The sequence below is a fragment of the Aquila chrysaetos genome, chromosome 3 (genome assembly GCF_900496995.4).
Source record: "Aquila chrysaetos chrysaetos chromosome 3, bAquChr1.4, whole genome shotgun sequence".
Taxonomy (NCBI): domain Eukaryota; kingdom Metazoa; phylum Chordata; class Aves; order Accipitriformes; family Accipitridae; genus Aquila; species Aquila chrysaetos.
Genome location: NC_044006.1, coordinates 61,481,955 through 61,506,432, shown reverse-complemented (window position 1 = coordinate 61,506,432; position 24,478 = coordinate 61,481,955). Strand labels below are relative to the sequence as shown.

The 24,478-nt window shown below is 39.1% G+C and overlaps 2 protein-coding genes across 6 annotated transcripts in view; one reads left to right on the top strand and one right to left on the bottom strand.

The window, feature by feature from the left end:
* WAC (WW domain containing adaptor with coiled-coil) overlaps positions 1–22,790 on the bottom strand; it is a 64,796-nt gene extending 42,006 nt beyond the window's left edge. For 3 of the 5 annotated variants that reach the window (XM_030009130.2, XM_030009134.1, XM_030009131.2), the window contains exons 1-4: positions 22,044–22,670; positions 21,872–21,908; positions 20,225–20,420; positions 4,248–4,280 (exon numbers count right to left, since the gene is read on the bottom strand). In XM_030009130.2, coding sequence (XP_029864990.1) covers positions 4,248–4,280; positions 20,225–20,420; positions 21,872–21,908; positions 22,044–22,084 — 307 coding nt within the window. In that variant the 5' untranslated portion in view covers positions 22,085–22,670. Of the gene's footprint in view, positions 1–4,247; positions 4,281–20,224; positions 20,421–21,871; positions 21,909–22,043; positions 22,671–22,698 lie in introns of those variants that run through there. The other 2 variants (XM_030009132.2, XM_030009133.2) reach the window with 2 other exon arrangements.
* A 1,343-nt stretch (positions 22,791–24,133) lies between these two features.
* On the top strand, positions 24,134–24,478 carry LOC115339277 (Sjoegren syndrome nuclear autoantigen 1 homolog). Its single transcript, XM_030008996.1, has one exon. The coding sequence runs from the start codon at positions 24,134–24,136 to the stop codon at positions 24,476–24,478; it is 345 nt and encodes a 114-aa protein (XP_029864856.1).

Sequence of the window (24,478 nt, the reverse complement as noted above, 5' to 3'; positions counted from 1 at the left end):
TCAGTATAAAAAGGTACATACCTGCATAGCAGTCACCTAGGAATTCTGACAACCCAGCCAAGCAAGCATTGCCAGCTCAGGTTGCCAGGGAAAGTTGCCGAAGATCTTTAAAAGGCCACCAAATTAAAATGGTATGCAGAGAGCAATCTGCAAGTGGAGGTATACCTCTAAAAAGAAGGGGGGGTTCCCCTTACTTGTTTGCTAGCTTTCACCACCAGCAAAGCCTAACCCTAAGCCATTTTAAGGTGGCTGTGACATGCAATCAGCTGTCTTTCAGCTGCATGCCTGGCAAAGTAGATCATGAGAACAGGACCACTAAGATTAGTACACATCCCAGAAACAGGCCTGATAAGGTAGACAGCACAGTACTGTCCCTCGAGATGTTCCCTTATAGCACTTCTCAGTTAGTGCTTTCTTCTGACAGTTAGACCTTCCTTATTAGTCCTGCTTTCTTCAAGAAAGAGGGACAAATTTAAAATGCTTATTAGCTTAGCTTAAGGTTTAGCAATTGCAAATATACATCTTTGATGCACCATAGGGAAATTCATATTGTGTTATAAATCCTGCAATTCAGTCACAGAACTCCCCATGGAAATGTTTACTGCACCATTACCGTGATTTTCCTCAGCTTAATCATTATTTTGGAAGCAGTTAATCTGGAAAGAGCTACTCGTAACTGGAAGATGGCCAAGAAGGGCATCAGCACTATGGTTATATAAAACTGTAGTGGTGCAACTGTGTGGGCAAGCCTTCACTAACACTATTTCTAGTGATGAACAGGTCATAGGACAGGTCAGAGTCAAGGTTAAATTACTGTAACTATCTTCAAGTCTTTCAAACAAAAATCCCATCTTCCTCACTAATGCATGAAAGCAGAAAGCACAAAAAGCCTGGTTCTGGGAGCCAATTAAAGAAACAGGCTGTGACTTAATGCCTACTACAGATTTGAGATTCTGCCACACCAAGATCCACTTTAACATTTTTGTAAGTAGTTTTCAGATCCAAAGTGCTGAATCCAAGATAGTTTGAACTGCAACGAGGCTTCAACACCATGCTGGACTTGGAAAAAGGTTACTCCGTTTTGCAACATAGTCAACTTTCTCTAGTAATTATCACATTTAATTAATGTCTCCATTAACACCACTTCAATTCTGTGAAATTAAGAAAAGTTGAAATTCTGAAGTAGCTAAAGATCAGACTGCTGCAATAAAGCAACTTACTTCTCTCCCTTCACCCCTGCCATCTTTCAGGAACAAGCTGAAACTCCTTCCTTTCCAAAACCTGTACTAGCAACTACAGCATCCATTTGTAACCAGCTAAAATAAATTTTTTTGTTGCTTGATTAGAAGAGTCAAATACATCACCCTACATTCCCCACCGCCCTCTGGATTCAAGTGTCTTAGCCTAATTAAAACTCTTTTTAACTCATAATATTATACAGTATCATAAACATAAAATCTCCAACTGAAATGCACTAATCGGAACACCAAGACACATTACAGTTATCTTCAAAAGATAATCTACAATCCAGATCAGCAAACACTAAAAAAAAAAAAAGCCGCTATTTTTCATCCTCTTCAAACAAACATACACTGAGAAATTAGGCAGTACACAAGTTCACACACCTCCACTCACACCCAAGATTTTAGCCAGGCACAAATAGTAAAATTACAGTAGTTGCAGTGGTACAATATAGTGTTGCACTACACAGTGATTAACTTTATACAGTCCAACATAGAGCATTTATGTTTCCTTTTCAGTCAGACAAATACTTTGTTAATATTCTAACTCTCCTTTTGTCCATAATAAAAAGTGTCAGTGCAGACAATATAAAGGAAAGTTTACAAATGCTCACTAGCTGGGCAGGAAGCATGAAAAATGTTCCCCAGCAATTTATGAGTGCTGTAACTGGAACTCAAAGGCAGTCCTCCCCTCCACTCCTTCCAGAGGGAACAAGGATTCAGAAGGGCTCTAGAAAAGTCGTCTTTTCTGTGCCCAGAAACCACGCATATGGAAAGAAACATTGGGCAACAAGAAAGCAAGGAAGTTCTTTCAACTCCATACATACTGTTTGATGACTCCACGTTCCACCTCTTAGCTAATATGCAATCAAATTCATTAATGTAGTTCATTAGAACTTGAACTTCTTCAACAGAATAAATACTGCCCAACTGATAGAAACTAATTATTTGTTAACAGAGAAAACTTTAACAGCAAAATAGTTTATGGTAGTGATATATTATGGGGATAACTAATTAAGACTTGTTTAAACAGTGAAAATCATAGAAACTTACCTAGGATAATCCTAAATTGAAATGTCTAAAGTGTATTTCAACTGACATCTTTGTTACTTCAGTGCAAATCTTTGTGCAGAACCCTTTCTGAAGTTCTGCATATGGGAGGAAAAAAAGTAACACAATAGAAACACAATACCCGAAGTCTCAGCAGTAACTGAACAGCCTATCATGGCCATTTTTATCTGCCACATGTAAAAGTAATAGGACAAAACACAATTTTCCTTCACTGCATTTTTATGTGGCCTGCTGTATTGAAATAAAATATGGCTGTCTTCCATAGGCAACTAAAAGCATAAAAACTTGCAATTTTTCTGGCAGAGCAATGGCCTCATAGAATACACCAAATGCTCAGTAACATTTTCTAGAAATTCATAACATACTAAGTTGAATGCACAGTGCTCTGCCAAAAGAAAGAAAATCTAGCCTGATCACTGTACCGCCCAACCGCCCAATTACGTACTCATTATGCCCCCAAATAAATGTTTTATACCAGTCAACAAGTAGCTCTATGAGCAAAAGAGCTCTCAAAGCCTTATTTCCTCCCCTACCCTCCTCTCCTACCTCATTTCCTACCCAGGAGAGCAAAGCCTGTGCTGTTTTGTAATGTTTGATTCACAGGATAATCGTCCCAATGTAAAGAAGTTTTCATCTTTTTCTCCAAGTTACCAATCACACAAAATTTCATGGGAATTAATGTAAAATGTTAATATAAGCAGACCAAGAGTCGTTCATACATGGAGTGGGACAAACGACCAATAAGGGATGAAAATGATACTGTAAGCATACAGTTTTCTTCACAATAGATTTTTTCTTCTAATATGGTAGTAAGAAAATGACACCTCAAGGAAGAAAAGCCAGAAGCAGTAAACCAATGAGACTTATGGACTCGTTCTGTTTTACTAATGAAATACTCGAAGAAGGCCAAGATGTTACTGATTATTAAAATGAAAAAAGATTAGCTTCAAATTTTATCTTACACATCGCATAACATAACAGTAGTTTGCTGTTTTGCTGTCATCTGCTTACATTTTTATTTTTAATTAGATCTGCCCAATTTATTTCAGAAACTGAAGCTTAATTTTAGGGCAAACAGTACAAACTGTTCTAGAAAGAAAACCAGTTATCGGCCCATCAAAAAGGAAAGCAAAAGGCAGTAATAAAATAGCTCAAATTAAAATCAAACTTCTGAGTTCTCGCCTAACAATTCAGTGATTTACTACTCCAGCAGCTAACAGACAGACTGTTTTCCTAGGGCTGTACTTCAGTCTAAATAGATGTAACAGCTTGGGTTGGGTTGTACTCACTGGTAGAACAGATATAAACTTATTTTTGTCCAACCACCCCCTTCTAGTTTGCTCCTTTCCTTGTTACAGCTACAGCAAAATAATTAAGTATTTTGGGGGTGGTTTTCTTCCTCCCCTCAGCCCACCTCCCAGTAGCAATGAGAAATCACTTTTCAACTTATACATAACTTAGAAAATCATCAGGCTCACTGAACAAGGTCCACTGAATTCACTGAGTTTCTGGAAGATCTAATACTCAAATGTCCCAAGTCATATCCTTCAAAAAAAGCCTAAGGGATGAAACATGCATTTCCACCGCACTCTATAGACAAATCCCTACCAACTTTTTTCTTCAAAGAAAACCAGTATATTGGCAGTTTTCTTGATATCTCAACCAGTGAAACAAAAATAAGCAAAAGACTGAACAAATAATTTTACCGTCACCTGCAAAAATGTTTATTCTTTATTTCTGAAGAACAGTAAGCAATATTGTTTGAAAGAATTTGCCTGTTTCTCCTAAATTAAGGCAAGTTCCAACCAGCTTCTAAACCCTTCTGATAAGACCCAAAGGTTACTAAAGTAGATACTTTTAAAGAAGTTGAAATCTACAAGTTGAATTTACATGAAATTAAGAACCACAGGTGGACAACAAATTCTTCAGACTTACATTTTCTGTTTTCTCCCTTTGGGTTCAGGTCACCTAATAAAAAAAAAAGCTAGCAACATCCTCAACACTGCTTAACATCTCTAAGGCACCTACTTTATTTGAGATCAATTGACTTGAAAAAGCAGCCTAAGTAATTTTACCCATGGAAAATATGAAAAAGTACCATGAACTTCAGCAACAGAGTCATATTCCTAACTCTCTAGCTCATGACCCCAGAAGATTTCAATGTGCTAAATAAAAAACAAACTCCCTGCTACAAGCATCACTGATGACAGTCAATTTTAAAGTCTTCTTCATCTTTCAACACTTACTAATGTTGTCACATTTGTATTAAGTGGAGTGGGACATTCCTCTAAGAAACTAGAGGTAGTTGAGAATAAAGCCAAACTATACTTTCATTCTTGACTGTAGCTCAGAAAACATTTACATCTCTAATACAGTGTAAGAGAGTACATAAGAGAAGTTCTTCTGTCCTCAAATAAGAGCTTCATACAGAAAGGGGCTTTTTAATTATTATGACACACAAAACAAGAAGTGTTAAACTGACAGCCAGAATCCTTACCACGAACTAATAATGATGTTATCTTAACTCCAGCGTGGATCTGCACAACATATGGCCAAGAGATTGAATTTCCCCCTTCTAAGCCCTCCCCAGCAATACACCACAAAACCCAAATGAACAGCCCTCCCATGAACAATGTACTGTAATACAGTATTAAAGAGATTCAAGTTTGGTAACAGAAGTCTAACAGCACTGCAACGATGCACTATACTACCTCAGGCAACAATACCTCCACAGTCCTGACCAACTCAAGAGTAAGCAGAAGACTGCCACTGGTTCATGCCTCAGATTGGTCTAATACCTCCTCAAAAGATAACAACTCTACTACATACATACAGCAAGAAAGGTGTGAACAGGATTTTGTTATGTCAAATAAAGTATATGAAGGTTTTTTAAGTGGGTCATAACTAGAAACTAACTTTATGGCTAAGCACCTGATAATAAGCAGTTACCACAAAGACAGAGAAACTTTGCTTTAATAGAAAACAGCGTGCATGAAAGTATATTCAGTCCATTCAGAAAAAAACATTTCACTTCTGTCAGATGCTCTGAATCTCTATTTCTGCAACCACTGATACATATTAAATGTCCGTAGATAATTCCAATTTTACAATGTTTTTCTCTCAAAACCCAAGAAAAACTAGAGAACTCAAGACATTTCTAAAAAAATGTATTAGTTGTCTGGCGTATTTTTAAATTATTACCAATAGGCACATGTTCAAATACTTTCTGAAAATCAGCCTTAAGGGTAACTAAAACCAATAAACAAATCCCTTAACATTGCGGGGGGGGGGGGGGGGGGGGGGGGGGGGCAGGATGTCACAGTTTCTACTTTTCATTTAAGAAACTTCCCAAAGAACATAAAACAAATACATTGGAAGAAACACTGATGTTTAACAACATACGCCTCAGTGATGCAAGATGGAATTGCTTAAGTACAGTCACTTTATAAAAACTGGGTTTTCCACTGTTTTAAGATTACGAACAGCACAGTAATACTATGAAAGACTGATACACCATAAATTGGTCATCACTGACAGAATTTTCAATAAAGTCAGGGGTCATGCAAAACAATTTCTGCTTACAAAGGAGGAAAAAAAAAAAGCAGTGGCCAGAATACAGCTCTGAGACTACTCCTCCATTTTCTATGTATCAACAGCACCAAATCAGTACTCCTACTCAGAAGATCCAACCAATTAAGCAAGGTATGACAACTTACTCTCCCTGACAAAATCCTCTGAGCAAAAATAAGATTAAATAAGAACAAGGCCATGTTGTTCAGCAACTCTCAATTTTCTTTTAATGTTTTGGGCATAGTTTCTTGGGCACAAAGAACTTTAAGCAGAAGATTCTGTGAACACAATGTTATTTACAAATTAACTTGCGGGAAAGTTTCAATTCCTCAGTTTAAAATAAGGAAGATGAAGTTACAGCTTTTTCTGAACATAGGTAGTGCTATGCAGTGACAAATGCTTGCAACCTTAATCCCATCTTAAAAGTTTCCTTCATTTCAATTGAACATGCACTATTCAGAATCAGCAACTCTACAAATACATGATGTTGTAGAAAGATTAAAAAAGCAGTCTCTATGACAAAACACTACCGCAATCCTGCAAAAAAATTAGTCACAGACATAACTATCCCGCTCATATCCTTAATAAAAAGGCTGTGGCAGAATCAATGCCTAACCACATAAAAAATGGCAAGAACAATAAAGACACTGTATTATCTCCCTTCTTAAACATGTCAAAAATATTAACTGTAAGTCACATTATCTCAAATGCATATCTCAAGATACATCAAATCTGACTACCCTCCAAAGGCATGCAGAATTTTGTCTCATTCAGTTCTATTCTACTCTATTTTTTATTTTGTAGGCTAACACAAGAAAGCCTTATTTGTCCTCCAGTTACTTAACAACCAAACTCCACTTCAATACAAGATCACTGCTTAGGTGCTATTAATATTTGCCAGTTGAGGAGAACTTTGCTTCTCTTCTAAGACTACAGCAATGCCCATGAAATTTTAAGTAACTTATCACAAATAAGCAAGCTAACTTGAAAATATTTAGTATTAGAAGCAGCAATTGCTCAATAAACTTTTACGTGATAACTTGTGAAATGATTAGGCTCAAACTACTCTTTCAGTTCAGGACATGATATGCCACATATGTATTTATTACAGTATAGATATGCAACAAGTATAAGGATTTTAATTTTATATTTATTTAATCTTCAACTGGGAATTGTTTTTGAAAAGGAGAGATGTTAGTAAAATTCTGAAAAAAACAGGTCAAATCAATTTCTGCTGCATAGAAATTCTTCATTAAAAAAAGGAATGCTGACCCAGGCCTCTGGGTGGGAGGTGGCAAACAAGGATCCACCTAAGAATTAATACATACAGTGTTGTGGTTTTAATACGATAGATTCACAGCCTTAGTTTCAGGCTGGATGTTTAGCTCAGCTTAACAAAGGTATTGTGCAATAGGGTTTTCAAAGATCTTAAAGCACAATAGGTGACAAGACAATTCTTCCCTCTTCCCATTAAATAATTCTTAAATATATAATTAAAATTCAACTGGTCTTTCCTGGATTTTCCTTACTAGAGGAAAATATGCCTCTCCACAAAAGCTAAAGTTATGTTTACAAACTTAAAATCTGTTTTATGACTGTCTGGTTGCCTAAGTGTCTCATTTTATTTCCCTAGTTAAGTAAATACTCTCAAAAGGACTATACAGAGACTACAATCATTAGTATAGGCAGTGTTTTGCCAGTAAAAGAGGTGAATTTTACACTACTTGAATTTGAAGAGGATCATATTATTTCTCATACTAAATCAAGTACAAATAGTATTCTTTCAAAAGAAATGAGTGGTTTTGAAAATTAAGTGTGTTTTAACCTGTCAGCTGCAGATGTCTGAATGAGCAAACTACTCAAACTACTTAACTAGAAGAGATCTGAAGTCCTGCTGATGTCATTCAAGGGGGACACCCCACATGAACACACCATCATCCAGAAGAACATAATGATGTGAAATAAACACAGCCTATTTACACAACAGGTAAAGCACGTTACCTAATTTGTACTAAAGAGTTTATGCATAAATGAGCATTATTTATAATTATATGCCTTAATAAGAAAGTATTCTTTGGGGTTTTTTCCAAGTTTCAGAGTGAATAGGTATGTTTGAAACATAATAAATGAGATGAGCAGGGTAGATCATAATTTCCTTTTCCTGTTTTTGCTACTGATAGATACGAAGAATTTATAACTCTGGTACTCTAACAAATTCAGTAACAAATCTACCTAGAAAAGCACTGAGGAAGACTGTTGCTTCGGAGGACATAAAACAGCATGATATTTAAGAAATCTAGGAAACCAAGGGAGAGGACCTAATCTGCGTAACGGGAATGAAGCTGTAAATAGTGCTTCTTAAAAATATTTTCAGAAAGCCCAACATGCCTAAATATAGCAGATTTCTATGACAATATAGTAAAATACAGAATGTTTCTCTTCCAAAAAACAAGCTTAAAAAAAAAATTAATCTTACTAGGAATACTGAAATTCTTACAGCCGCAGATGTAACAGGTTTGAAAAAGGGACAGGAGGGATTTTTTGAAACGTTTAGCTATGCCAAGATCTTTTCCATAAGAAAGTGCCAATACTGGCAGTTTAACACAGTAACTTAGTTTGAATCTAGTGAAGTCTAATAGTAACATGCCCATTGCTATGGATATTTTTTCAAATTATGTTTTCTTTTAACAAAAAGGCTGATCTTCAGATTCCTGAAATATGCAGATTAAAGAGCACTACTGTCAAAACCAGAATCACTTGAACTCTCAAATATTCAGGTACAGTTACAGAATAAATTTGAAGCTGTCACTTCACTAAAACAGGCCAGAAATTATTCAATTTTTACTTTAAAAAAAGTATATTTTAACCAACATTTTTAAGTATTAGCTGATTGCATTTTGTTTCTGCAGAAATTAATGTGCACGTTCACAGTTTAGCTTTTTACAAGCTTTTCTCTGGCACGCAGCTTCGCAGACAAAACAACTGTACGGAGTAATGACAGTGCCAGTTTTGAAGTACACTCTTCAAGGAAAAACAGCAAGTAGTAGTAAATTCAAAATGCAGGGTATTTGGGATTAAAAAACACGTACAAAGATGACACAGTTAAATATACTTTCTTCCTCTTCATTTATCAAAGTGATTCAACATCATTGCCCTTGCAGGACCCACTAGGTGGTGAATTCTATTCTATTAGCTGAGCTCTATATACATGTAAAAAAAGATGTGCCTCCAAGCTCTATTCTTCCCCACATAAAGACAGCAGCATTCGGGGTTTTAATCACCCGCCCAGGAGGAGGCACAGACGAGTCATTTTCGTTTACACTTTTGAGTAGCTATGTCAACTCTCTAAAAATAAGGAAATAATAGGAAGGAATTTCATGTTATCAAATGAACTGGACCCACAAAGAAAAAACCCAAAACACAATAAACAAGCAAAACACAACAACCCCCACTGATTTTATAGTAGGAATTTCCTGAACCACAAAATCATATGCCTTCAATCACCGCCTCCTAAAACCACAGAAGGTATGAACTGATCAAACACATGCAGCTAACATTTTCTAACCAAACATATAAACATATGAAATGACACAATGTTTTCATAACATACAGCTTTTTCTGCATTTTTTAGATCACAAATATTTAAAAAATAGGAAAATGTAATTTCTTTAAATTTCCTTTATATTTTCTCCCCGGTAAGAAGCTGTACTAGTTCAATCATGATCAGGCTTTATTATTATTATTATTATCATTATTATTATACAAAATGCTAGTAAAACTACTGCAAAAAGGATCTGTGACCAATTTCCATGTGATATTGGCTTATTTAAGGTTTAAATAAAACTGGTTTAATCTTTATATAAGCAGAAGTAACCTAGTTTATCTTGCTTCTCATCTCATCCTGTAGCCATCTTAGTCTCTAAGCCCAGATCTGTCTCTCACGGTCACAGCCAAAGCTAAAGCTAAGGACAGGAATCAGAAAAATGGATAGCAAGGAACCAGATGTCACTGTCAAGCCCTTGTCCTACGTCCAATTAGCCTGCTTCCTTTATGGTCACAATGAATTACAAGAAAATTACCCAGATAGGTCAGCAGACTTCATATGGAGGCAAGAAAAAAAACTGACTACAGTTTTGTTCGATTAATTCATTGTGTAGCTTGACTTTATTATCTTACATATTTGAAAGCTGTGCTGGCAAAGACTGTTGACTATTTAAAGGAAAGCTTTATTTAATTAATGTTACAAGTTCTTTCTGCTTATAACACGGCTCTTCAAGGAGTTCTACAAGACACAATAATAATTGCTGTTGAGTGAAAACTTGTGTATCAGAATTCAAAATAAAGATTCTAAATCTGTTTTAATTCTCAGTACTCTTAAACTAAAACCTTAACTGTGTTAAATAAGAAGAAAAGATGTGGAAACAGAAACAACAGTATTTTACATTGTCATATGCAAATTCTGCAAATCTAAAACAGCAAAGCAATTTCAAGATACTAAAGATACTGTTGAACTACATGAAGCTGTGTAGTTATGGCCAACAAACTAAAATCCAATCTGGTAAACATGTACATCAGTGAAAAACATCAAAAGCCTGCATTAAAGTGGAAGTGTGCAATCATCTTTGAAGAAATACACTCTAAATACTAAGTCTGGTATAAATTGTACTGAACTGCAGATAAATTTTGAAGAAATTAGATAGTAAGAAATTGCAGAGACCAGATCAGCTAGACTGTATTCAATCCTAAAAGGAGTTTTTGGGATAGCTGCTCCTAAAAAAATGTATGCATTCATAAAGCACACAAAACTTAAAACTGTACCAGTGCACCTGCAAATACTGAATTCTACTGCCAATAGATCCATCATAGTTCCACCTGACCCTGCAACAGTACTCAAAACAACATATTCTCAATGACAGAAAATCCTACAATGCAATATGAAACACATTCACAGGTTCATAATCCTCACATGCCACGAGCCAAGATCAACCACTTGGTGGGGGGGGGGGGGGGGAAGTTATCACAGGAATGCTACTTACAAAGTTAATTAACAATTTTTAATCCCTTTCAATTTCAAGTCCACTAATCTACAACATTTAAACTACAAATATTCACATTACTGTTTTATCTACTAGTGAACCTCTGATCAACTAGTTCAACTTTCTGCATGAAACAAACCGTAGAAAATGGTCTTTAAGTCATTCAGTTTCAAAACTTCCACTCCTGCAAAAATCATCACAATAAGTCACTCGAATTTTTACTAACGACATTAAAATTGTGGCAAACGTCTATTTTCTGAATATTTAGGTTAAGCTAACTGGATCTCACACCTTTGTTTGCTACATTCAAGAACATGAAGTATGTCATTTCTTTTCCCTGTAATTATTAATCAAATAAACCCTTAATGTTTTTTTTGCAACTATAGTAGGAGCTCTTCAAGTCTCTCCTCCTAATGCACAAGTTTCAACTGCAGTCATTTTCTTGCCTTTTCTCTGAAAATCTGCAGGTTTGCATACTTTCTGAACTGTGTGACTCAAAACAGAGACCATATTGCAGCAACTGTCACATTAGCACTAAGAGGTAATCTCTCTAGTCCTGCTTGATATTCCTCTGATCATATATCCTTCCTGGCTAACGCTGCACTCAATATTTATGCTCTTAATTGTGTATGAGTTTCATGTCTGTTTTAAGAGTCATCGCTCTGCACAGTATTTACTTTCTCTAAAGTCTTACACTCCTTCCTGTAACTTTTTACCCAGTGGATCACTTTTACATGTTCCTGTACATTAATTAACATTTTCACTTATGCATAACTTAGCTAGCTCCATACTAGTGAACAGTTTTTATTATTTGCCACTCAGTCTCAAATTCCTGATAGCATATGAATGATCCCTACTTATTACTTAGGTCCAAGAGCAAACCTACACACATTTAAAAAAAATAAAAAAATTGGTTCATTTGATGATCACAGGTTTTATATTTTTGGGATATATCAGTTACCAATTGTTGATCTCTAAAACATACAATGTAAACAATGTTTTCTTAGTTAAAGATCTCAAAATATTTTACTCAGCGGTTAAGAATCACCTATTTCATGTCTACCCAAGATAGCAGGTCAGAGAAGTTAGCTAACATGTATCAGAAAATTACAGAAGTTTAGACAGAAAAAAGACCTCCTGAAGATGCCTGCTGCCCCTCAGACACTGGGAATTTAGCTCTGGAAACTAATTGTTTGTATTTGACTGCCTTCCCCTTGTCATGAAGCACTTTAATACTGCATTACATCTCTTTTTTTTTAATGATGACAAAAGCAGGATATTAACATTTTTATCATACCTCTGCTGTAGAAACAAAGTAAGTTATGTTTTAAAATTGGGGCAGAAAAAATTACAACATTAAACTTTGACATACTGTTCCTTTGCAACTCTTCTCATTACAGTAGTCTCAGTAAGGAACAGAATGATCTTCCTGAAGTACTATGGGGCCTAATCAACAAAGGTCTTTCAGCCTCTTGTTTTCCATTCATTTCAAACAGTGCTCCTTGCATGGAAATGTAAGTAAAGGCCACAAAAGCCTACCAGGTATCTCTTAACCCATCTGATAAAGAGTGAATAGTGAGGTCTCTTGTCAGTCATCTACTCAAAAATTTATCTCCCTTTCCAGTAACTTGGAGGACAGACTTTCCAAATGGACATTATTCTTGAATACTGCTCCAGGAGTCTACTTTTAGTCAGTAGGCAAGTACAATTTGTGCCTTAAAACATGCATCGCGCTTCACAAGCTTGAAAGTAGGGAGAAAAATTAAACGCTGCCCAAGAGGAAAAGGAGGGATGCAAAAGTGTATGTAGAATTCCAGGCTATTTCACTGTTTGGGTGGTTTTTTGCTGTGGAAGGTCTGAGAAAAAAAAGCTTTCTGCAGCAGGAAAATAGGTGAATATCAGATTCAAGAGATGTCTTTGAATAATTTAGAAAGTGTTTAAAATTTACAGGATCAGCAATTTATTTTAGAAGCTTACACTTCAGAAACTGATACATTTTGTTCCCTGTATTTTCATTACCATAGACTTTCCACTTATTACAAATGAATGAATTTCAAAATACTGTTTTAAAAAGCAACACTTCCAAGAAAAATTCCAATAAATAAAAATTTTAACCTACAGTGTAATTTTAAGATTAATCCCTGTGCATACAACTGCAGGCAGAAAGCTCTGATTTCAGAAAAGGGATAAAATGTTCAGCAAAAATTTGGTAAGCCACAGTTGCTCTGGTTAGTATTTTTTTAATAGGCAAAAGTACTGAAGGGATACAGGTTCATGTAAAAATCTAGACATAATTCCCTGTACGATTACGCTAGTGCTTTCAAATGGAAAAACACACTAGTAAAAAACCAAGCCTGCACAAAATGCATAAAACAAGCAAAAGAAGCCCAGAACTAAACAGCATTCTTCTACTACTAGCAAAATATGACTGGAATAAAGGAAAAGCTACTGAACTTATGTACTACTTCTCTGGTAGTTTTATTGTTAAAAGCTACGAAGTCTGTTAAAGGTCTTCAAGAAAGGAAACAGAATCTTCTAACACTGAAGTTACAGCAAGGAACACCTGCAGTCAAGTATAATAAAGTCTGGTGACCCCTTCATAATTCAAAAGAAAACATTAAAAGGATAACAATCTTACTCACTATAAAGAAATGCTTCTCTCTTTTCAAGTGCTACATTTAAGTCCAGAAAGGATTCATTTTTAACCTACAACAAACTACTGACAAAGCTTAAGTCTAGAAGCATCAAGGTTGAGAACTGCCTTTCATTGCCAGTATAATTCTTTTCCTTACTGAAGAACTATATGAGGAACAACTCCCCTGTACATCGAGAGGTTTTTCCCTGGAAGTGCCTATGAAATTATATAAAAGCCTGACTCCATAAACAAACATAGTTAACACTGCAAGTTGGGTGCCATTAAATTGCTATTTTCCACAGCAAAGTTATTACAGCATTGCCTCCTCTCTAAGGCAAAACAGAAGCAGAGCCTTCTCTTCCAAGTTCTGCATAGTTTTAATGATACTTGGTTTACTTGATACTTTATATAGAATAGGTAGAAACACCAGGGAAAACAAATGTAAACTGTCAATAAACAATACTTCTCTTCTTAGAAAGCAGCCATGTCCCAAACAGTGGTTAAGGAACTAACTTTAATTGGAGGCCATTAGAGAATACACAGTAATCTCAGTAAAAAAAGCTACATAATTTACAAGTTGCTATCTTTGCTATGGCCTAGCAGCAGGCAGCTCATCAGAAACTAACAGTTTTCATTACTTCTTTTCACCTTCAAAAAAGCAACCCAAAAGTACAGGTTTAATAGGCTGTATATTCCATTTCTGCAAAGTCAGAGGCTAGAAGCATATGTTAAGAAAGCAGGATGCTAAGTAAAAATCATTCCCTTATGATTAGCTTATGTACCAAAGACAAGCAAATTTAACAAATCTTGTATATAGCCAGTATTTTCCCTTTTCCAAAATGTAAAATAAGCTTACTTACAAAAGCTTACTAGGTTTAGCTACTAGACTGACTTGAACATATTACACTTAAAATCCAAAAACTAAGTTTATGAGTTCTTAAAACACTTAAAGATACATATTTCCTTTAACAGTTCAACCGTAAACGGAAACCTTCAGAGGACCTATTTACAGATCTGTATTTTATATTAGCAAATAGAAGAAAGTAAGAATAGTAAGTGAAATTGAAGTTCCTAATGTCAAAGTCCAAACAGCAATGGATTTTGGGAAGTGGCTGCAGCAATAGATTACAAACGAACAGCGCTGCTTATTGCCATTTGCTGCAGCTTCCATTTCGGATAGTCTTCAATTAATACATCTTTACTCTCACAAAGTACACCGGGTACTTGAACTTCATGAAAAGAAACACAGAGGACTCCACCCACCTAAATGCATAAAGACTTCACATTTAATACCATCATATTAATATCATATCAATTCTTTCCTGATATCAATAATATAAAATTAGGGGGTTTTATCTTCCATCCTGTGCTTTTTAAAAGCAAGCTTTGCAGCTACTTTTCAGAAGCAATTTTGAACATTAACATTCTAAACCTCAAAATTTTAAAAGTACATACACAAGTTATATCCTTTACTGTGATTCTATGACCACATACTTTCCTATTTCTTTTCTATTAGAGATTCTCACAGCAAAGTAACAACAAAAAGAAAGTAATGCTCATACAACTGATCCAGCAAAAGCTCACTTCAGAAACATCGCCAAATACACTGAGTAAATGTAAAGCTACGTTCTAAAACTTCTAACTTTTAAAGCAAACTTAAAATTCATCCCCTCCCCCAACTGAAGGTACTAGTACTAGTGAGACTTCAAAGAAAGTTTTTATCAAAATTAGAAAACCACAGAGGTCTACTTTTTTTTTTTTTTTAATCCAGAGAAACGCTTCTAAGAGGTGAACCGTCCTGGAAGCAATTGTATTTATCTTAAAAAAACAAACAAACCACCAAACCCCACCTCCGTTAGAGCCATCCAAAGAGCCAACATTCAAGGAACAGGGAAGTGACTCACCTCTTTTACACTTGGATGTTGGGGGTAGGGTGGGGTGGGGGGGTGTTCAAAGCATGTTTCATGGAGAGCCTACTCCCATTTGTGACCACAGACTTCTCTCATCCCAGGTTTGATCATACAGTTACAGTGAGGAAACGGTTTTCATAGTAATGAATAATCACTTTAATATTAACAGCAGTTAACACTAACTAAATAGATAGAATCTATTCCAGCTTCTTCCTCAACCCTTTGCTATGCTTCATTACTCTCAGACTTCCCTCTTTCCACCTACCCTGCAATTTCCTCTTTCCAATGCATATTGCCCAGGCAGCTTCCAGTCTCTTGTACCTGCCCTAACGCCCCGTTTATTTCTGACTGCTGGTCAATGATCACACTAATTTAATTAGCAGTTAGCCTCCTGTCCTGCAAGGATTGCTAAGACAGGAAAGAAAAGCTAGTGCTCTGTTTCTGCCTGTTTGCTGTCCCTTTGCTATGAGGACTCTGAACTTCTTCAGGAACCACTGGAAACAAGGCAAGCCAACACTTCATGACAGAAAGTCCTACCACTACTTCAATAAAACTAGGAACTCATGATTTAAAATATTCCATTCAGTCTCTAATAGCAGTAGGATTTTGAATCTTAGAACTGTATTAGTCAGTAACAGTGGTCACTGACAGTATTCTTAATTGCCAATTAAAAAAAAAAAACATGCAAAAGAAACATATTCACAAAAGTTCAGTTATATTCTGGAATTTAAATATCACAAGTTATAATCGAATTTCATGAAAATAGCCTACATAGTACACAATCCAGCAAAAGATTTCATGCTGTGTACATTAATGCTCTCCATTTGCTATTTTAAACAATTCAGTAAGATCATGGCATGAAGCAAACATACATTTTCAAAGTCTTTTAAACATAAGTGTAGCAAAACACTCAGTATTTTCTTCACAATAAGAAAACTGAGTACAGGTGGCTTAACTGAACTAACTTTTTTTGCACAAAGTTCTACTATGTATCTTAGTCATTCTGCTCCACACATTTAAGTAAAAAGAAACATCCTTTCTCCTTTTTTACCAAGGGTTCCATCTTGCAATTTTTACGCCTAAATAATAGATATATCTCCCTTACAGCATTCCCAAATCTACCCTACTTATCTGACCTCTTTGTTTTCTTCCCCGTACACCAGTATCACCTCATTTATGCATTTAAAAAGACCTACAGGGATCATCTATGCCCTCAGTCTGTCCATCCTCAAGCATGAGAACCCTCAAATCTTTGTACTTCCTTTTTTTCTTTAATGGAAACACTTTTCCAGAACTACAAGGCCCTTCGTAGTTCTATTCCCTGTAAACAATGCTAGCTTTAAGTCCCTATTTGTTACTGTTAAGGAACTTCACACTTGAGTTGGTCTCATAAGACCCCCTAATCTCTTCAAACTCCACACTTGCCTATAGCAGCTGACCTATAAATAAGAGATGCACTGAGGGGGGTAGCTGTTCATTATGTTTTAAACACTTACATACAGAGACAATGTCCCCATGCACAAGGACCTGAAAGCAAGAACAAAGTTACTGCAGTTTTTTTATATGCTGGATGTAAAAGTACTCTTTGGAAACCATGGATGTGACAAAAACTTGCAAGTACTCTGCTGTGTTTAGTCCAAGGTAAACTTGGAAGCCTCTCTCCAGAGAAACGATCGTCTCTGTACGTAGACTCTTTCCACAGAAACCATGCAGTAAGCAACTTTGAAAAATGCTTTGTTTGCACTGCATCAGTATGGAGGGCTTACCCATAACATTTTTTAAAACCTTAATTGAAAGCAATTGAATTTCTTACCATGGATTACAGTTCTACAAACATAAAAGATTCTGCCACGAGTATTACAAAAATAAGCTGTAATGACAAATACCTTTATACAGGTACCAAAGGTATTCACAGGGGGAGGTTCTACCATTTTTGAGTTATTAATTTTCAATCAATTTAATCATAGCTCTTACATTTTATACATGCACACTTAAATCTTTAAATGACATTTAGCCAGCTTTCTTTACCACAAAAAAGTGTACCAGTCATGACTAAATGAGTCGCAAGTATCAGCACGCTACACCAGTGAATCTTCCTGTTTCACTTCAGAGCAAAAATCACTAAGATATATAGGAGTGACTTTAAACATTGACCTGAAAGGGAGAGATTAAGTTAATTCAGCTCTACGTTCAGTAGTAATACTCCAGATTTTTGTTCTGTTTTGTTTTCTAAGGGGTGAGAGAAAAAGAAACTGTCTGTTTGGGACTTTAATGCAGTTGGGGGAAATAAATACTGGAGATTTTTCAACGAGGTTTGTTTTGTTAAGTTCAGCTAGATCATAGGAAGACAATAACACCTTTGTAGTAGTTCCAAATCAAGCACCACTGATTTTAAAATAATGAAATGCACAGCAATTACAAAAAAAAAAAAAACCCACAAAATTTTTTCCCCTCAGAAGAATGTAAAAATAAAAGAAAATAAGCCAGAAAACTGCAGTAGCATCAAAGCCAATTAATACTCTTCAATCATATTAGGACTTCAACTAAAAATTTTAGCAATGTTTTTAAAATTTGTTTTTTTCTTTCTACTACTGTATGTCTGTAATCGCAAAACTAAGGGAATACTATATCAATAACAGTACCTCAGTGTAACTGAATAGACAGAGAACATGGTAAATTATTAGATTATGTCTTTTGCATATTAGCAATATGCAAATATCCACAATACCACAGCATTTTGCCTATATTCCAACACCTACCTTCAATTCATACTGACAGAAAAACTGAGTAAATCAAAGACAAAATTGATATCCTCCTGCTCACATCTGCTCAGCTTTAGTTTACTACATAGAATACACATAGGATTTAAAACCTATACATAGGATTTAATGCAACTTTGGTTGTTTTGAATATATTTTAAAAAGCTGAAACTGGGGCCACAATAACCTTACTAACAACACACACACACAAAAAAAAAAATCACTTCTTATTTCCATTAAATAGTACAAATGTTCATCTTTTAAAGTTAGTAATTTCCCTCAGACTGTTGAAGACTACTTCCTCCTCCCAGTCTGTTAACATATGATGTTCAAAGGACCACTTTCAGATCAGAATAAATGAAATTTTCCACTGTCTTAGCAGCCTGGGGAAGGACAAGGTACAGTGGGATAATGTTCCTTCCACTTAAGAAACTACAAATAATTGATTTTCCTTCATCGTTACTGTATACATCCATGCTTCAGGTCATTCCCCAACTATTAAATCCAGCTGGACTCAGTGAGAACTTCAGAATGTCTCTCCTATCTTAAAAACAATTCCAACACACAAATAAGCAAATACGTTCCCCATACAGAGCCTCATCCTCCAGATGTTTTCATATACGCATAACTCCACTAAATGTAGCTCCACTGAAGCAGAAAGAATTACTGATTGTAGCAGAACTAAACTGAATTGCACAAGAGTATGTAGGATGAGTATCTTTGGAGAGGTGAACAGGAAGTAAGAGAGGACACCTCTGTGTCCTGCGAAGCAGCAAAGAATAGCAGCCTACTGGCCTTGCACATGCATTTAATTCTGAGATTACTATACCTTCAAATATGATCAGATATAATGAAAATCAGTGTACTAACAAAAGATGCATGTTTTTATAATCCATCTACACAATTATATCATACTATCAGTGGTCTACAGAGCCTCTGTATTAATCCAAAGAAGGAAAAACAAATAGGAATTGTAAGAACACTCGGGTACCATGAACACATCTGTGGTGTGGAACTAGTATTTCCTAAAAGGTACTTACAGATATTTTCTTTATTTTACTGCAACTATTATAACAAGTAAAAACAGTGCAGCAATAAATGTATCTGTATATCACAAGCTGTCAGCTTTATATAGAACAAAGAAGCACTGATTTAAAGCTCTAAGTTCTCTACTTGAATACTTCACTTCATAATTCGATACAAAGACCAAACACAGTACCTACAAAACAGAAAACATGCTTCCAAGTTCAGTCAGTAACCAGGATTTTCTAAACTGCAACTGCTACCATTTTTTATTAAATGGAAAACCCTACTTTTTCCTTTTTCTAGGAAGCAGAGATAGAAAATAACATCAGTTAAAAAATATTGGGAATATTACTACTGTCTATAAAATCCTGTAAAAGCACAGAAGGCTGACTTGACTGTGAACATTCTTCTCTAAGCTCCTGCCAAGAAAAGCTCTAGTAAGTGGTCCCTCTGATTATCATTTTCTGATTGTTAAGAGTTCTACACAGCAGCTAAATACAAAGAAGCTTTTTTTTCATTTCTTATGGGGTTTAGTCGATGAAGCACGTAACTACACAGTATAGCAACACAACACACAAAGTTATTAAAAAACCAGTCTCTAAAATAGCTAATATTTATTGTTACCAAAAAATCCAGAATACTATTTCATGTTATCACATGTTGCAGTATGTCTAAACTGTGAGACATACCAGTTTGAAAAAAAAAAAAAAAAAAAAAAAAAGACACAAGTTTTTTCAATCTTTGTGGTTATAAGAAAAATAACCATACCTGTAAAAATAAGAAAATTAATAGGTGTTACAATGCCTAAATGATTGCTTCCAATGAAACTTGTACCGTGCTTGGAAGACTGCAGTGAAACCAAAGTGCAAGGCACATTTAATGTAATACTCTCATCACCTGAGTGATAATGGCTAAATTTTAATATTTATGAGAAATTAGTAACGGCTTAAATAAAGGTTAATGAAAGATAACTCACCACCATCCCTCTCTCTAACTCTGTGAGTATGCACACTTTTTGCTTTACTGTGCCCTGTGTTGTCACCATATTTGTTTTCAGGGCTATCAGAGCGCCGCAACATTTTATTTGGTGGTGAAGGATCTGTGGTGTCTCGCATCTTGTCATGACGGTGATCACCACCACCGGGGTGACTCTTGGATGAGTACTTAAGAGCCTATAACAGATCACAAGAGAACAGGCATCTACATTAGATATGAAGTTACAGAACTGATGTTAAAATGTTATTTCTAAATTTTAGATCTCTTTCCAAAACACTTTTTAAAGTTAATTAATTTTCATTTCCTATTAAAAAAAATCAGCACTAGTCTTTCTAATTTTAATTACTTACATTAAAGCAACAAGTTCTGTAATTAGAACTCAAACCATTTTCTCCCACCATTACTTCCAACATACCACTTGCTGTTAAGAAAAATCTAATTTCTCTATCCTTTCACTGATGGACTACACACTTTCAGCAGTAACTGGGCCACAGTACTTCTGTGCTTTTGGGAGAAGCACAAGTCTCCACTTGGTATTAAGAATATAAACAGAAAGGTTACACTGAATCAGTGTAAACTTTGAATATTTCCTCCATACTGTAGTCAAGGCCACTCAGTTTGACTACTACCCTGAACTTCTGCAACGTTTTTTCAGTACTAGCAACCCTGTAGCAGATGTAATAAAAAAAAAAAAAAAAATTAAAATCTAGAATTCTGGGGGCCCAAAACACGTAACGTGACGATTCATTTTGAAGTATTTACCAAAAATTACATGTTTTGCCTCACTTTGACCGCTTGATTTTGCAGTGCGAGCTTCTCAGTGGCAAGTGTTTACATTTCATGAACTGTCACTGACAGCTGCCTTGGACTGTCAGATTACACTTCACAGTGATACAAATACACAGAAATGTAATAAAACAGTTCAATTCTGTGCCCTAAGGAGAGCAATATCACAACATACGGCATTCCCCAGATTCACACCCCAAGAACTGTTTTTTTCAGTAGCCACAGCAGAGGAATACAGTATCCACCTTAGAGAAATCGAGGTTATTGTCAGCAGCTTAAGGATTTGATGGTTTCTGAACATGCCTAGCAGCTGGCAACTGAAGAAATTAAGCCTTACTGGCAACCCCAGTTATTCAGGGTCTAAAACCATGCCGTGCTCGGGTTACAGTCTGCAGCAGCAGTTTTGGGGAGAAGAAAGGACTTGGGGAGGGGGGTGGGGGAAGAACAAGATGCCTTTTGTTTTTAAAAGGAAAACACTCACCTCCCCCTGGATCTCCACTCCACTGCAAGTGACCCCGGCTCGCTCTCCCGCCCCTCGCACGGCACCCTCCCCGACTCCTAGGCCCAAGCCCTACACGGGTCGCACTAGGCCTCTCCTCCTCGCCCCGGCCCCGCAGGCCTCAGAAGAGCGCCGGAGCCCCGTTCCCTCCGCGCGCGGCCGCCGCCTCCGCCCCCTCCCCTCCGCTCCCCCCCGGGCCCGAAACGGCGCCAAGGGACGGGACCGAGGCGTCTGGTGCACCGCGGCCTGCGGCGGCGGCCGAAGCCTCCGCTGGAGTAGCTCCCCCCCCCCTTCTCCTCCCCTGCTCCTCCTCCTGGGCCTAGCGGCCGGCGCTTGAGGTACCTGGTAGGGCTGCGAGTCCCCCCTGCGGTCGTGACAGCTAAAGAGAAAGCGAGAGAAAGAGAGACGTTAGCGAACAACCGTTACCGGCCGCCGGGGAAGGGGGCCCAAACATGGCGGAGGGGAGGGGGAGACCCCGCGGGGCCAGGGGCCAGAGGAGGAGGAAGGGATTTACCCATCACTGAGTCTCTGCTGTTTCCTCGCATACATTACCATCAATGCCCGGCCTGTGTGTGTGAGTGTGAGGGGACCAGGAGGGGACGGCCGCGGCCGGGCCACAGGCGCCGAGGGGGGAGGAGGGGGAGGCAGCGCTCCGCCTCGCCGCCGACCGGGGGCAGGGAGGGGGGAAGGGAGGGAGGGGGCGGCTCAGGCAGCTCGGCTGGGAGCAGCGCTCACGGGCCCATCTCCTCCGCGCACAGCGAGAGGGGAGACGCCAGCAACTCGGCCCCGCGCGCGCTGAGACACTCCGGGAGCACGGACTCCGCCGCCGTCGTCGCCGCCGCCGCTGCTGCCGCCGCGGCCGCCTCCTCCCCCCGCTGCGCCCGCCGCCACCGCCGCCGCCGCCGCCGCTCCTCCAACTACATCCGGGAAACTCGGGCGACGCCGCGCTCGGTTAACGTCGGCTCTTTTCGGCTCTTTCCGACACGCTCCGTCCCCTCTGTCCCCTTTGCTCTCGGGCGACTCTGCCTTCGGGAAACATCGGCTGCCTTCGCCGAGCCCAACGCCCTTCAATCTCTCCCTTCGGCAAACATCGGCTCCTTCCGTAACTCTCCTCCCTCCCTCCTCCTCCCACCGGCCGGCCCGCCTCGTCCTCCTCTCCCGAGCGCTACCTATCTTCGGAAAACATCGGTTATTTCCGTAGAGATGTTTTCACGCTCTCGTCAGGGTGGCGCCGCGTTCGGCAACGCTCGGCTATTTCCGTGACCCCTCAACCCGGCGCCTCCGAGGCACTGCCGGTCGGAGCAGCCGTTGGCCGGGCGCGCCTGGCTGATTGGCCGAGGGGAGCCCCCGCCACCCGGGGGGCCGCGCTGCCGGCAGCGCCGCACTTCGCTTCGCTTCGCTTCCCTTCCCTTCCCGGCGCGGGCGGGTCGGGCCGCGCCGAGCGGGAGCCGGGCCACGGCGGGGCACCCGGCTTCCTCGGTGGGAGCCGACAGGGCGGGAACGCCAGGCAGGTGGGGGCAGTAAGGGGAATTGCGAGAGTAGCGGCGGGGCGGGGGGAGCGGCGCCCGGCCGCGGGATAGGAAAGGGAAGGTCTCCTCTTACCTACCCCCTCCTCCCCTTCCGCCCAAGGACTTGATGTATAGGCAGGAGCCATTTTGTGTACGGCTCGTCTTCTGCGAGGAAGCGCACGGCGGCGAAGAGGTTGTTAAAATGTCCCTGGGGAGGCGGCGGCGCGGGTCAGGCCCGGCCCGGCCCGGCCCTGCCGCCCGGCCCCGGCGGTGGCGGTTTCTCCCGACCCGCGGTGGCGGGGCTCTGCTCCCGGCCCCTGAAGAAACGCCGCCAGGCTGCCGCAGCCCCGGCCGCCGAGGGAACGAGGCGCTGGCGGCAGAACGGCCCGGGTGCGCTGAAACCGCCGCCGGGTGGGGGGAGTGTGTGTGTGTGTGGCGGGGGGGTGGGGTGGATTGAGTGGGGGGCGGCGGGTGAGGGGCGCTAACGGCCGCCTCCAGCGAGCAGCAGCTCGTCCGCGCCTCGGCACACGCGTGAAACTGTCATGCCGGCGGCCGTGAGTAGCCAGCGGCGCCAGAGGGGTTTGCTTCAGGTGGCCCCGGGCTCGCTGAGCGCTGGCGCTAGCCGCTGAGCCTTCTCCTGGGAAAGGGGTCGTTTGGTTATTTCTGAGCAAACCCTCGAACTCGGAGGTACAAAGCATCATCTGTTCAGAATGGTATTAAGATATGATAAAATATAATAGAAGTATTTTGATACCAGAGTTGGCATTGCGATGAGGGAGGGTATCACAGGGGAGACGAGTTTTCCGTAAAGGTATAGTGTAGATGCCGAATTTTGTCCTGCCCCCTTCCTGAAAAGGGAAGAGATGTGGCACAACTTGGAACTAACATGTTAACCTTAAACAGAGCATCTTTCCCTGTGGCTCTGTCTGTGCTAGCATAGCATTATTCATGGTAACTCTCTTACAGAATTTTTCTTTCTGTTTTTCTGTTGCATTTTTTGTTTTGTTTTTTTTTTTTTTGTTTTTAGAGCATAGAAGGCTGTTGCTGAGAGGGGACTTCAGGGAGCAGTGGCAGAGCTCTGGGAGAGGAGTGGAGGATGACTCAGCAGGGAGCTGTTCTTCAGGGTTACAATAATGAACTAGTGAAATGCATTGAAGACTTATGTATGCAAAAAGAAGAGCTGAACAAACAAATCCAGCAAGCAGAAGAGGAAAAAAACAAACTCCAGCATGAAATCCAAGTCCTGAGTGAACAACTGGAGTGTGTATGTGAAAGCCTGGCCCAAAAGGTAGCTTCACGGAATGAGCTTGATAAGATTCTTGCTGAAACTGAAGCTGCTTACATGAAGATTTTGGATAGTTCTAGAACTTTACTTAATGTCCTGAAGAAGGAAGTGGGAAGCTTAAAGCATACGCCAGAGCTGAAAACCAATGTAACCTGA